Below are 11,710 nucleotides of genomic sequence, written 5' to 3'. Positions count from 1 at the left end.
GAGTCATGACGAGGGAGCATAAGCCCATAATTTCATCCCGCGCGCCCTCCCTCACGTTTTTTTTTTCTCGTGAATTTTCGTGTTCTGCCATGTGACGCTCTCATTAGAAATGTTGCGTATGAGCGTAACTTTCAACCGAGAAATATTTTCCCTCTTTTTTATTAAACTTTAAAGTAATATATTTAGAGCTAGGTCATAACTCACCATTTAACGTGCCATAATCTGCTATGGGCATGGGCACGATACTGATTACTGAGGCAACTGATCCTATCACCGTCCATGGCCAATGATGGTGACCTTCCAATAGAACGGACGCTCGCCTTCCCTTAGCAATAGCATGCACAGAAGTAAAACAGCTCGTGTGGTGCGCGTCTGCCATTGACCGAGCAGAGTGAGGATGACGAAGGCGCGCAGATACATGAACGACGAAACTTGTTTGTGTCCTGTTCTGCACCTGCACGACGAGGAAGAGTGCATGACGTAAGCATTCGTGGTCGACGAGGTACCGGTCAAACCCGTTCCCCAACGGGGAAGAAGTAACAAGAGTGGTGGGTGCCTACCATGCTCCAGTTTCAGCACATAAATACACAAGGACGAAGGCAATAATTTCGTATGAAGAGCATTTCCGGGAAGTGATCCGATTCGATTCGAGCCACGGATGCACATTATTTCCGGGAAATAAAAAGAAAGGCGAGTATATACAGAGAGTCAGAGATCGCCCAAAAAAATTACAGCAGCATGGAAGAACTCGGCCGCTCGAATATGTACAGCTTGTAAAAATACAGGGCCGGGGTTCCAGAACCAAGAGGAGGAAAAACAAATGGAAGCTACGACTACGACACGGCCACTTGGAAGGGCAACTGCAGAAGGCCCTCCGGGTTTGCCGCTGTGCACTGGAAGTCTGATGAATCGTTCTGGCTGGGCTGGGGCTGCGCGACACGACGACCTGCCGCCAAGGCGGCGAATCAAGCAGCAATCCCCACGCCCGGGTCCAATCATAGCTTAGCGCTTCTTCCCCCAAGCAGATTCTCCTCGGAGCTCCGATGCACGGACCATGCACTCTCATTTCACCGTGCAAAGTCAGAGGACAACTTCCGGCATTGCCACGGAGCTGTCCGGCAGAAGGACGAACGGTCGCGCGGCTTCCCCTGTCACGACTCGCACCGCAGGTCCACGTCCTTTCTCCCGCCGCCGCCGCCGTCGCCGTCGGGGCTGCGTCCGGGCCAGACGGGCGGGGGAGGGGTGACGGAGACGGAGACGGAGACGGACAGGCGGCCGAACCCCCAGTGCCCCACCCGGTACATCTCCTCCATCCACACCTTCTCCGCGTCGAGCCTGCCTGAGCCTGACGACGACGAGTTGCTCGCCCTCGCCCGCGCGGCCGCCTCCAAGGCCCACGCGCCCCTCGACGCGGCGCCGGCGTCGGAGCTGCGGCACTTGGCCTTGTCGGCGGGGCCGTGCATGTCGCGCACCCGCTTCCTGTGCCGCAGCTCGCCGCGCAGCCGCCGCAGGCAGCGGCGCGCCAGGGCGAGCGGGGCCTTGACGAGCGCCAGCCCCAGCAGGCTGACCACCGCGCACGGGCAGCAGCCGAGCGCGATGGCGTCCGCCAGCGTCACCGCCACGCAGGACCGGCACGTCTGCGCCGTGCAGTCCGCCTGGTCCACCACCGGGACGGGCGCGGCGGGCCCATCGTGGCGGTGGAACCGCCCGCGCCGGCTCGCCTCCATCGCGCCGCCGCCGCCGCCGCGACGAACCCCGGCGCGCCCGCCGGTCAAGTCCTCATTCCGATGCCGATGCGGCCTGTCCATCGCGGGGAGGAGGAGGAGGAGGAGGAGCGAACCGTGAGCTGAATGGCAACTGAAGAAAGAGGCCAGACGGCCATGGCGTCACCGCATCACACACACAAACCACGAATTCGCCGCTGGTTTTCGAGGGGGCGAGCGAGCAGCGGGAGGCCGGAGGAGGGCTGGCGAGTAAAGGGGGGCGGGGCAGTAATAATGTGGAGTGGTGGACTGCGCTGCGCCTGCGCTGCCGCTGAGGCCTGACGGGAATGTGTCGTTTTCCGGCACAGTGGCGGGCCGGGAACGCCGCCACATGTTGCAAACGGAGGCGCGGACACGGACACATGCGGGGCAATGTGCAAAACCCCATGGAAATGGAAGGTTTTGGCGGATGGCGAGCGAGGCACCGAGTAGTGGGTTGGCTTGGCTGGCTGGAGTAGACGACCAGACCAGACCGCCAAGACCAAGACGGAACCGCTGCCGCCATTATAGGCCGCTCGCTACTGCCACGCAAGCGCCACGTCCAAGAACAGAACGCTCGATCTCAAAAGCAAGCCACAGCAGGCTCAGCAGCTGCAAAAGGTCGGGGCCAGTGAGACCGTCCGTCCACACGTGAAAAAAAAACACATAAATAGATTCTGAAAAGAAACCACAGCAGTAATCTCGCGACTCGACTGGCACCAAATCAACGGTTTACCGTTACGGAACTCCAGGACTGCAAGGCGCAGCTCCCTGCTCTCTCCTCCGCTGCTTGGCGTCCTGCTGCGGGAGTTGTCATCTATAGATGTCCAAACAGTGCGGGCCGCCCGTTTGGCCTGTGGCACGACACGAATTTAGCCCGGTCCAAACACGGCCCGGCACGGTCGGTTACGGGCCCGGGCCGGCACGGCCCGTTTAGCGGGCCGGGTATGGGCACATACGGCGGCCCGCGTGCTTTGGCCCGGCCCGGCACGATAAATGGGTCGGCACGACGGCGGCCCGCATATTTATGTAAATACTAAATATGTAAATACATTTAATTCTCTCATAGTATGTAAATACTAAATACGCGGCCAAACATATATAAAATGCATACATAAATATAAAATGCATACATAAATATTTTGTTGTCTTAATATATATAAATAATATGTTATTATATATGATTAATTATGTTAAATATATGTATTTATATACCGTTCTACTGTTGGTTCGGGCCAGTGTCCGGCCCGGTCCGTTGAGGCCCACCGGGCCAACGGGCCGGCCCGGCACGATTTTTCCCTGTGCGTGCCGGGTTTGGGCATGTCTCTAGGCACGTGGGCCAGCCCGACCCGGCCCGAAGCATCAACGGGCCGTGCCTGGCCCGGCCCTATTCGTACCGGGCCGAAACGGGTTCGGGCCGGGTCCGTGCCGGGTGGCCCGTTTGGACATCTATATTGTCATCCTGGTCCAGGGGGGCACACTGTGCGAACACGTTGGACGGGTACAGACGGGAACTGTAGGGCGCATCAGCACCCGACCATGCATGCTGGCCAGGCAGCGGCAGCGGCAGCAGCCATGGATCTCTTCGTCGTCCGCCGGCCGATACCCTGCTGCCGCCTGACCCAGGGGTGGGCCCGGCGTGGAGCAGTAAATTGCCGGGGTTTGGGTACGTATATCGTTTAAAAGATTGCTTGCATAGATGCGGCTCATGCATGCCCTCATTCAAAGGCCTCTGGGGCCCGAATGCCCTGCACTGTGCACAGCATGCCCTCGGTGCTGGCTGGCTGGATTTCTCGCCTCTCTTACTGTAGTCTCTCCAGCGATAGGTACAGTACGTTGCAGGCTTGCAGCAGATGGATGATGTGCCAAGGACAGTTGCAAATAATGCACCTATGTGTATGCTTCGGTTTTAGTTTTTCATATTCTTGAAATATTTATGTGCTTTTTACTATTGGACGATGAGTCATCGGTCGGTCGATCTTGGGCGCACGCAGGTTGAAATAGCTGGGGGGCCACGGATGTCATGTCGGGGGTAGGGGGAATCTGGTAGTATCTGGACCGCCGTGGAACCCTAAATCCCAATAGTGGGGTTTTATTTTTATTTATTTATTTGTTATCGCTCCGGCCCGATTTGCAGAGTTTTTCGATCCTACCTTTGATCCCTCGTCGTATTCAAAACTAAGGTCAAAGTTTCGAACAATAGAGAAAAGGTGAGGTTCAAAACTTCAGATAAAATAGTACGTAGGAGTGCATCAGAAGCGGGAAACCTTTATCACGATTTGCACTGATTTTCTACCACAACGCAGCTGCAGGTCTCGAACAAATAGGGGGACAGGCGTTCCTGTTTTTTTTTTTAAAGTACGTCCGCCATCAGTTCGTAACTAATGCGGCGCACGTCGAGACAGCGAATTAAATAACGGGTGTACTAGTACTGCTCAAGCGCCAACCTGAACCTGCCGTGCCGTCTCCGTCCCCAAATCATTGCAGCAGGTTTAGATGACCACAACAACCTCGGGGGGAAGACACGATGATGGCGACTGCGGGCTATAGATGGCGACCAAAGCCGCACGCTCCCTCGATGTGCAAGTGCGCGCGTCCGGCGGTTAAGCAAAGCAGGCCCCATTATTCGTATTTGTAATAACGAAGCTAGCGTACGTAGAGGTCCACTGCCCTGCCCCCGCAACGGAGCACTAGTACTACGTGATGAGCTGTTCGATGGCTGAAGAAAAAGGGAGAGGTTGCAGCTGCACACATCTTGTCGGTTCGTTGCGCTCGACCTGAACGAACAGAGAGTGAATCAGCAATGCGGCTAAAGACCTTCTTGCTTGAGGAATCCTCGGCGGCAGGGACGGCACCTGCCAGCGTTGCGGCGCGGGTCTCGCTGCAGACTGCAGGCAGCGGCTAGATCTCCTAGTAGGGACGCCACGCTTGCCGAGGCCGTCTCCTTCCACTGGTGTACACAGAAATCGGTGGCGCGTCTAGCGTGCGTAGCGTAGTGTTTGGAGAGGGCCGCCTTCCTTTCTGAAAAAAGTGAAACTGCAGCTGCAGCTGCGAGCTCCTACTTACAGTCAGTCCTGTGAGTGCTGTATGTACTACTGCCAGGCCAGCACACAATACTCGTGCTGTATTTCTGCTCTCTATCGTTCACTACTAGTACTACCTGTGACTGAGTAGTACGTGACATTTTTTGTCGTCTAGCAACGCGCCAACTGCGGCCTAGCCGAACCTGATTTCACGTCGTCCATCATCAATGCAAAAAAAAAAGCAACAGTTTTGCAGTTTCATCATCAGCGACCGCCGAGCGGAGGATGCCTGCTGGCTGCTGGCTGCTGTGCTGCCGGGCCAGCTTTGGCGTTTTGCGGAGCGAGCGAAAGTAAGCGCGGGCGCGGGAAAAAGGTCTACGGCCCCCATGCGAAGCAAGTTTCTTTTCTCTGCTCAAAAGCACAAGCATGCATATCTGAAAGGTGGGGGTGACGAGACGAGAGAGCTTACTCGGAGTCACAGGCGAAGGTCTTGTGCCCGAGACACGGAGCGCGGCGTCGTCGTCCGAGGCCGGGCTTCGGCAACGCGAGCGGCACGGCCGGCCGGTCCGCCGGTATGCGTCTGCGCGCTCTGCTGTGCTGGCAGGCGAGGCGAGCGAGCACGGCTCTGTTTGCTCGGGACTTTTTTTATACGCGGCGGACCTGTGCAAGGTTTGCATCGGAAGATGCGGGGGAGCAGACCTGTCACGCCACATCTGTGTCTAGAGTATACACGGTCGGTGGATTATTTTAAGTTTATGATGTTGGGATATAGCGATGTTATAATGTGTATAGCTAACTAGGGATAATGTTTCCTTGTCCTGATTTGCCGTGGAGGCAACCGCATATACGAGGCTTTTGCTGGTGGTGATGCCTTCAAAACGGTTGGTCCGTGGACTGGTTTCACGGGCTGTGCCGGTTTGTGTAACCGAGCCGAACCATATACAGATGCAGAGCTATAAATTAGGCATAAACCATGGGTGTATGTTTAGATCTGACTGAATTATATAATCTAATTTATTTTAAACTAACACTTAATTCAAAATAAGTTAGATTATATAATCTGAACAGATTATAATCATAAACAAAACGAATCCGAAGTCTGAGATGACGACGATGTTAGATCTTGACTTTCCTTTGTGGATACTTCAAACTCCATATCACCCCGCAATTTGTTCTGAACGCATAAAATTTGTTGAAAATACTTCTGGAGCATCTCCAAAAGAGATCCTAAACAAAGTTGTTTTTAAAATATAGGGCTCATAACCATAAAACGTCCTCCAACAATTGTCATATTTCATAAAGGCAAAAAAAATCCAAATTACTCCCCTCACCTATGGACAATGCTCACATAACCCTCTAAAGTAATTTTTTAATTTCATTTTACCACTTCTTTGAGTTGGTTCACTTTACCCCTTAACAAACTGTCTTTTTCATTTCTATATGTACAAACTGGGTTCTCAGTTCAAGTTTTGTTGGTTTGTAGATACTAGCATAATTTAATATAGATAAGGTATGTTTTTTAGAATTATTTTAATAGGTTACATATTATATAAGATAATAACTTTAATGATACCAAACTAAATATGGAATAATGATACAAAAATTCTTAACATATCTTTCTAACATAATTTATAATGTTCTCAATTACCTTAGAAAATATAAATTGAAATTTTAACTTGTGCATGGAGAAACGAAAAACGACAAATCTTGTTAAGGGGTAAAATGAACCAATTCAAAGCAATAAAGGGGTAAAATGAACCAAAATTACTTTAGGAGGTTATGTGAACATTTGTCCGTATGTGAAGGGAGTAATTGATACTTTTTTCTTTTATAAAAAATCATCAACCATTATAGTCTATGTATCTCGGATCCTAAATATAGTAACCCATATATTGAAGTTATATCCTTGTTTTCTCTTAGTATACAATTATTTACTATTTCCTAATATCATAATTTATTTTTCTAATAGCATTATTTAAACCCTAACTATTCGAGTAAATTTTTCATTTGAGAGTCTAAATACTTTAAATATGATACTTTTTAAATTTTTAGTGCTATATTATAGAGATCTTTGTTGGAGATGCTCTGACCTAGATAATGATCTAGAAATTTTGCGGAGCCAGAAGTTGCGGAGAACTGAATCCTACTTGTGTTATCAGGAACAGTGGGAACCTGTTTGACTTCTGACTCCTCCCTTGTCAGGACAGAAGTAAATAAGTTGTTTGACATTTTTTAATACATAAAAGTTTATACGCTTTAATTTTCATTTGACTTCTCAGGACAGATAAAAGTTTCTGAATCCTACTTATGTTATATCTTGACTTTCCTTTGTGAATACTTTAGGCTTCATATCACCCGCAATTTGTTCCGAACGCATAAATTTGTTGCAAATACTTTTGGAGCATCTCCAAGAGAGACCCTAAACAAAGTTGTTTTTTAATATAAGGCTCATAACCATAAAACGTCCTCCAACAATGGTCATATTTCATAAAGGCAAAAAAATCTAAATTACTCCCTTCACCTATGGACAATGTCAGCATAACCCTCTAAAGTAATTTTTTTAATTTCATTTAACCCCTCCACTCCTTTGAGTTGGTTCACTTTACCCCTTAACAAACTATCTTTTTCATTTCTATATGTACAAACTGGGTTCTCAGTGCAAGTTTTGTTGGTTAGTACATAATAGCATAATTTAATATAGGTAAGATATGTTTTAGAATTATTTTTGATAGGTTATGTGTTGGATAAGATAATAACTTTAATGATACCAAACTAAATATGGAATAATGATAAAAAATACTTAACATATCTTTCTAACATATGTTATAATGTTCTCAATCGTCTCAAAAATATGAACTGGATTTTAACTTGTACATGGAGAATGTAACACCCCTGGTGTTACTATAACTAAAACTTGAGCATGGCATCATAAGCATTGGCATTGCATATGTTTGATACACCTAGAGTGCATTCACTAGGCAAAAATTTCAAGCAAGTTGTATTGTTTTAATGTTTTTGCAAATGGAACCCTGGTTAAGGAACTTAACCCTAAATAGAGGTTAAAGGGGTAAAACTTAATCTAAGATGAGAAAACCTAAAGACTGTAGGGTAAAAGTCATAAAATGACCCCAAAAATAAAGTTGAATCACATTTATACCCCTGGGATACCAGAAACCCTAATTGGAATCCTGGAAACCCTAAAACTAAACCCTAGGGGCTTATGTGCAAAAGTGGTGAACCTTTGGACTAAAGTGTAAAAACTACTATGTTTAAACATATAAAGTCATTTGGTTCACAAATATGTGAATTTGCAAGTTAAACCCTAAGTTTTGGGCTTATTTGCAAAAATCACCTTTTAAGCACTATAGAGCCTAAGTCTGAAATTCAGTTGAGTTGGTTCAACTTTGGAGCCCTGTATCTTTTAAAATATAAGGATTTTACCCAAAGTGACCACAACAAGTTTGTAGACCAATTAATGGAGAACAACTTTGCTTAAGGTTGTAAGCTCACTTGTTGAGAAAAATCCAGAGATATTTAAGCCTGAAGTCAGGCTGTCAGACTGGTTTGGTCTGAATTTTCAGACTAACAGTGAATTACCACCAACTTCAAGCCCAATTTCAAATCAGATGCAGTGGCTTTTTGTGGCAACATCTTATGGCAATATTGTAGATGGCATATTGCTCTACAACTTTGCTGCAGAGCTTGGTATGAGTTATCATCAAAAATCAAGAGAAAACTTGGCTTCAAATGTGGCTGTCAGGTGCATTGGACTGAATTTTCCCCATGGTACAGTACACGGATGAGGATGCCAGCTCGGACAGCTCAACGCCGGTGGTCCGCGTGACCGGAGTTGGGTTGGTCGATGGGATTCGTGTCGCGGGGGAATGGATTTTGCTGACCTTGGAAAGATCTCCTTGCCGATGGGTATGAACTACTGTAGCCCGCTGTCTTCACCTTTTACGCCGGCGACGTGGCTTCGTGGCCATCGCCGGAGTTGCCGTTCTGCGCCGCGATGGTGCCACGTTTCCACTGCGTTAAACACGTCGTTACTTGCCGCCCTAGCTCGACGATGACCGCCGTAGCTTCTCAACCGGTAAATGCCACTGTCTGCCGCGCCGATGACTCACCATGTCATTCCGGCCGCCGCGCGTCCTCCTCAAATTCGTGGCCACCGCTTTGCCCTTCTACAAATTGAGGGCCAGGCCGGTTGCGCCATGTAATCCGCAAGCTATCGCACCCACTCTCATCTCTTTTCGTTCACCGTAGCGCTGCAATTTAGGTTTTCCCCCAAATTGAAACTCCACGCCGCCGTTATAGCCCTCCCGTGGCCAGCTCGTTCTGGTAAGTCCCTATTCAATCCATGCGTTGTTTTCGTGCCTCTGCGTGCTTGTGAAGCTCACGGTGGCGTCCGTTTGCTCAGTTCGGCCATGGTTGTGTGGGAACGTGAGCTCGACGCCCCGGTTTCCGCCCTGGGCGTGGGCAGAACACTTTCTTGGAGCGCCATTCGAAATTGAGGATCGTTCTTAGGTCACCTTAGGTCCGTAAAGCCTTTCCGATAGTTAGCTTGAACAATCATCGCCGATCATGGCCGGTACGAATCACGGCAGGGATGAACGGGGACCGCGCCGTGGCTAGGGGTACTCGTGGAGAAGAAATAGAAACCGGAGGGCCTTTCTGCGAAGTGTCAGCGACTCCTGAAAATAGTGCTTATGCTCATTTCAGATTAGCCAGAACACCGAGGACCTTTCTGCAAAGTCACCAGAGCGCGCGGGCGCGCATGGGCGCGCGACCCAGTTTCCTGTAGTGTTGGGCTGTCACGGGCCAGAAACAGCCCATCACTGTTTTCAACTTTTCCTTTTTCTTTTTCAACAGAACTTTGAAAAACTGTAGAAAATGGTAGGAAAATCCTAAAAATAAGAGACCAATTTTCCTAGGCTCCTTATTTTCCCTAGTATTTAATAAAAATAGTTTCATGATTTTTTTGTTTAAACAGGGAATTTTAGAACATTTAAAACAGCTTAAAGTATTAGTTCTGGATTTTTAGAAAACATATGGTAAGTCCAAAAATTCCCAAACTTTTTATGGGAACTTAAAACAATATTTAGAATCCTTGGGTAGAGTTTAAATTGATTTGGACCTTGTTTGAGCACCAAACCCAAAACCACCCCCTACCTTATGAACTCCTTTACCGACTCCGGAAACCCTAGGTTCTCGGAGTTCCGTGAAGGAAAGTTGTACTCAAGACATAGATAATAAGTTATATTATCTTTGCATCCTCATGAGCATCCCATAGCATTCATTCTTATATATATACCTATATGGTTATATTTAGAGAACGAAGAAGAGAGTGAAGTGACTGAAGAGAAGACACCACCACCTTTGGAACCTCAGGCAAAGACTTGGCTCTACTTCAGCATCTGCGAGTCCGAGCCTGACTCACCTGTAAACGAAGGCAAGCCCCGGTGCATGCAACCCCTTTCCTTGTGTTTTTAAATACTTTTCGCACACTTTAAGTCTAGTGAAATGTGCATTAAGTTCATAGGAATTGCTTGAAACCCTTTGATGCATTGCTTTCCTTGATATCCATACCTTTATAGATACTTCTGTGAAGTATCAAAATTATGATTTACAAAAATGCTTAGCCTTGCTTAGATCTTGTGGATAGAGGTTGTCCATAGCCTAGCCCGGGAAAGGATGGCTTCTACCTGCAAGAATATTTTCATTTAGAGCAATAGTGGGATCTTACTGCAAAGTTCCCCGTGATGCTCTTTCATCCTAAGGAACAGACACAATCCTAAGGATAGAAATACTTAAATTGAGACTTGGGTTGGGAACAGGTGATGTTCTACCCAGGTTGGTTAAGGATTAATGCGTATGTAGGCGTGCTGACTGAGGACCCTTTAACTGGTCACATGCCTCGTCATGGGTAAGCCTTGCCTCGGGCAGACTAAGGCCAGAATAAGATAACACGAAATGGGCGTGGAGCGGTGGCGAGAGTAGCGTGTACCCTCCGTGGCAAGAGGCTGGACGGTGGTGTATCTGTGCTCTCGGTTTGCGTGAACCTGATCTGGTCTTAAGAACCCCGGTGGCGGGTTGACATATGCAAGGGTTAAGTGCTACATATGTCGTGTGATTGGAGATCCTCAGCTGAGTATAATCGATTCGGATCGCCGTACCTTCGCGGTTATGAAGACTTGGTCACTTTTCTACAACGTAAGTCAGGATGTGAACACGATGGATAAAAATGATGTTGTCTTGATGTGATGTGAAATTAGACTTGATGCAAATAGAGTCTATTAATACTTAATATGGCGTTAAAAGATTGAAAGTAAGGACTCACTTTAGTAAGCTACTTCTGCAAAAGTATAAATTGATTTTTGCTAAAGCCTCTCCTTGACTCCTATTTATCCAGCATACCCTTGAGAGTCTTTTCCTTAGTCGGGTAAGACTTGCTGAGTATCCCATACTCAGGGTTTATCCCTTTGTTGTTTTTAGGTGAGGAAGCGACAAACTTTTGTTGCTTTTGCTCCAAGGTGGTACCAAATGAGGAAAAACAAGACTAAAGTGCGGGAGGACTCGGTCCTCCACTTAAGTTCTTTTGCTTATAGCTTATCGGGAGGAGTTTGTGCCTCCCTTGGTTTGTATAATATTACTACTCTGCACTCACTTTTAGTCTGGTCTGTAATAAAATAACTCAAGCTTGCTTTGAAATAAATGTAAGTTTATGTAATTTGCTTCCGCATTTCTTTATCTCCGATGTTCTGTAATGTCTGCAAGACGGGTGAGACGTTCCTGGTAAGGTAAGGAAAGATACCGAACTTGTCAAGTGACTTAGGAACATCTACAGGGTTGTCTGAAGTCCGTTGGACAAGGACAACTGTAGGTGGGCCTAATTACTTGGGAGGTTCCGTCACAGCTGGTATCGGAGCGTAGCCCTTCTTTGCA

At 47.8% G+C, this 11,710-nt stretch overlaps 1 protein-coding gene across 2 annotated transcripts; it reads right to left on the bottom strand.

The window, feature by feature from the left end:
• Positions 1–606: 606 nt before the first annotated feature.
• On the bottom strand, positions 607–5,228 carry LOC100279123 (uncharacterized). 2 transcript variants are annotated; one of them, XM_035965804.1, is made up of 3 exons: positions 4,598–5,228; positions 1,909–4,519; positions 607–1,800 (listed from the first exon to the last, which is right to left on the bottom strand). In XM_035965804.1, exons 2-3 carry the CDS (start codon positions 2,094–2,096, stop codon positions 1,152–1,154), a joined length of 837 nt encoding a protein of 278 aa, XP_035821697.1. In that variant the 5' UTR covers positions 2,097–4,519; positions 4,598–5,228; the 3' UTR covers positions 607–1,151. The 2 variants fall into 2 exon arrangements, with proteins under 2 accessions (XP_035821697.1, NP_001145636.2); NM_001152164.2 differs by lacking the exon at positions 4,598–5,228 and having other exon boundaries at positions 657–1,800; positions 1,909–2,169.
• Positions 5,229–11,710: the final 6,482 nt, after the last annotated feature.

The sequence above is a fragment of the Zea mays genome, chromosome 3 (genome assembly GCF_902167145.1).
Source record: "Zea mays cultivar B73 chromosome 3, Zm-B73-REFERENCE-NAM-5.0, whole genome shotgun sequence".
Classification (NCBI taxonomy): Eukaryota; Viridiplantae; Streptophyta; class Magnoliopsida; order Poales; family Poaceae; genus Zea; species Zea mays.
The sequence above is the reverse complement of the archived record's forward strand: the minus strand, read 5'-3'. Positions and strand labels throughout refer to the sequence as shown.

Excerpts from the sequence above, each read along its gene's own strand:
- LOC100279123 (XM_035965804.1), bottom strand. The coding sequence starts at position 2,096 with ATGTGGCGGCGTTCCCGGCCCGCCACTGTGCCGGAAAACGACACATTC. Across the intron at positions 1,801-1,908 it reads AAACCAGCGGCGAATTCGTG|GCCGCATCGGCATCGGAATG; the intron begins GTTTGTGTGTGT and ends CGCGATGGACAG.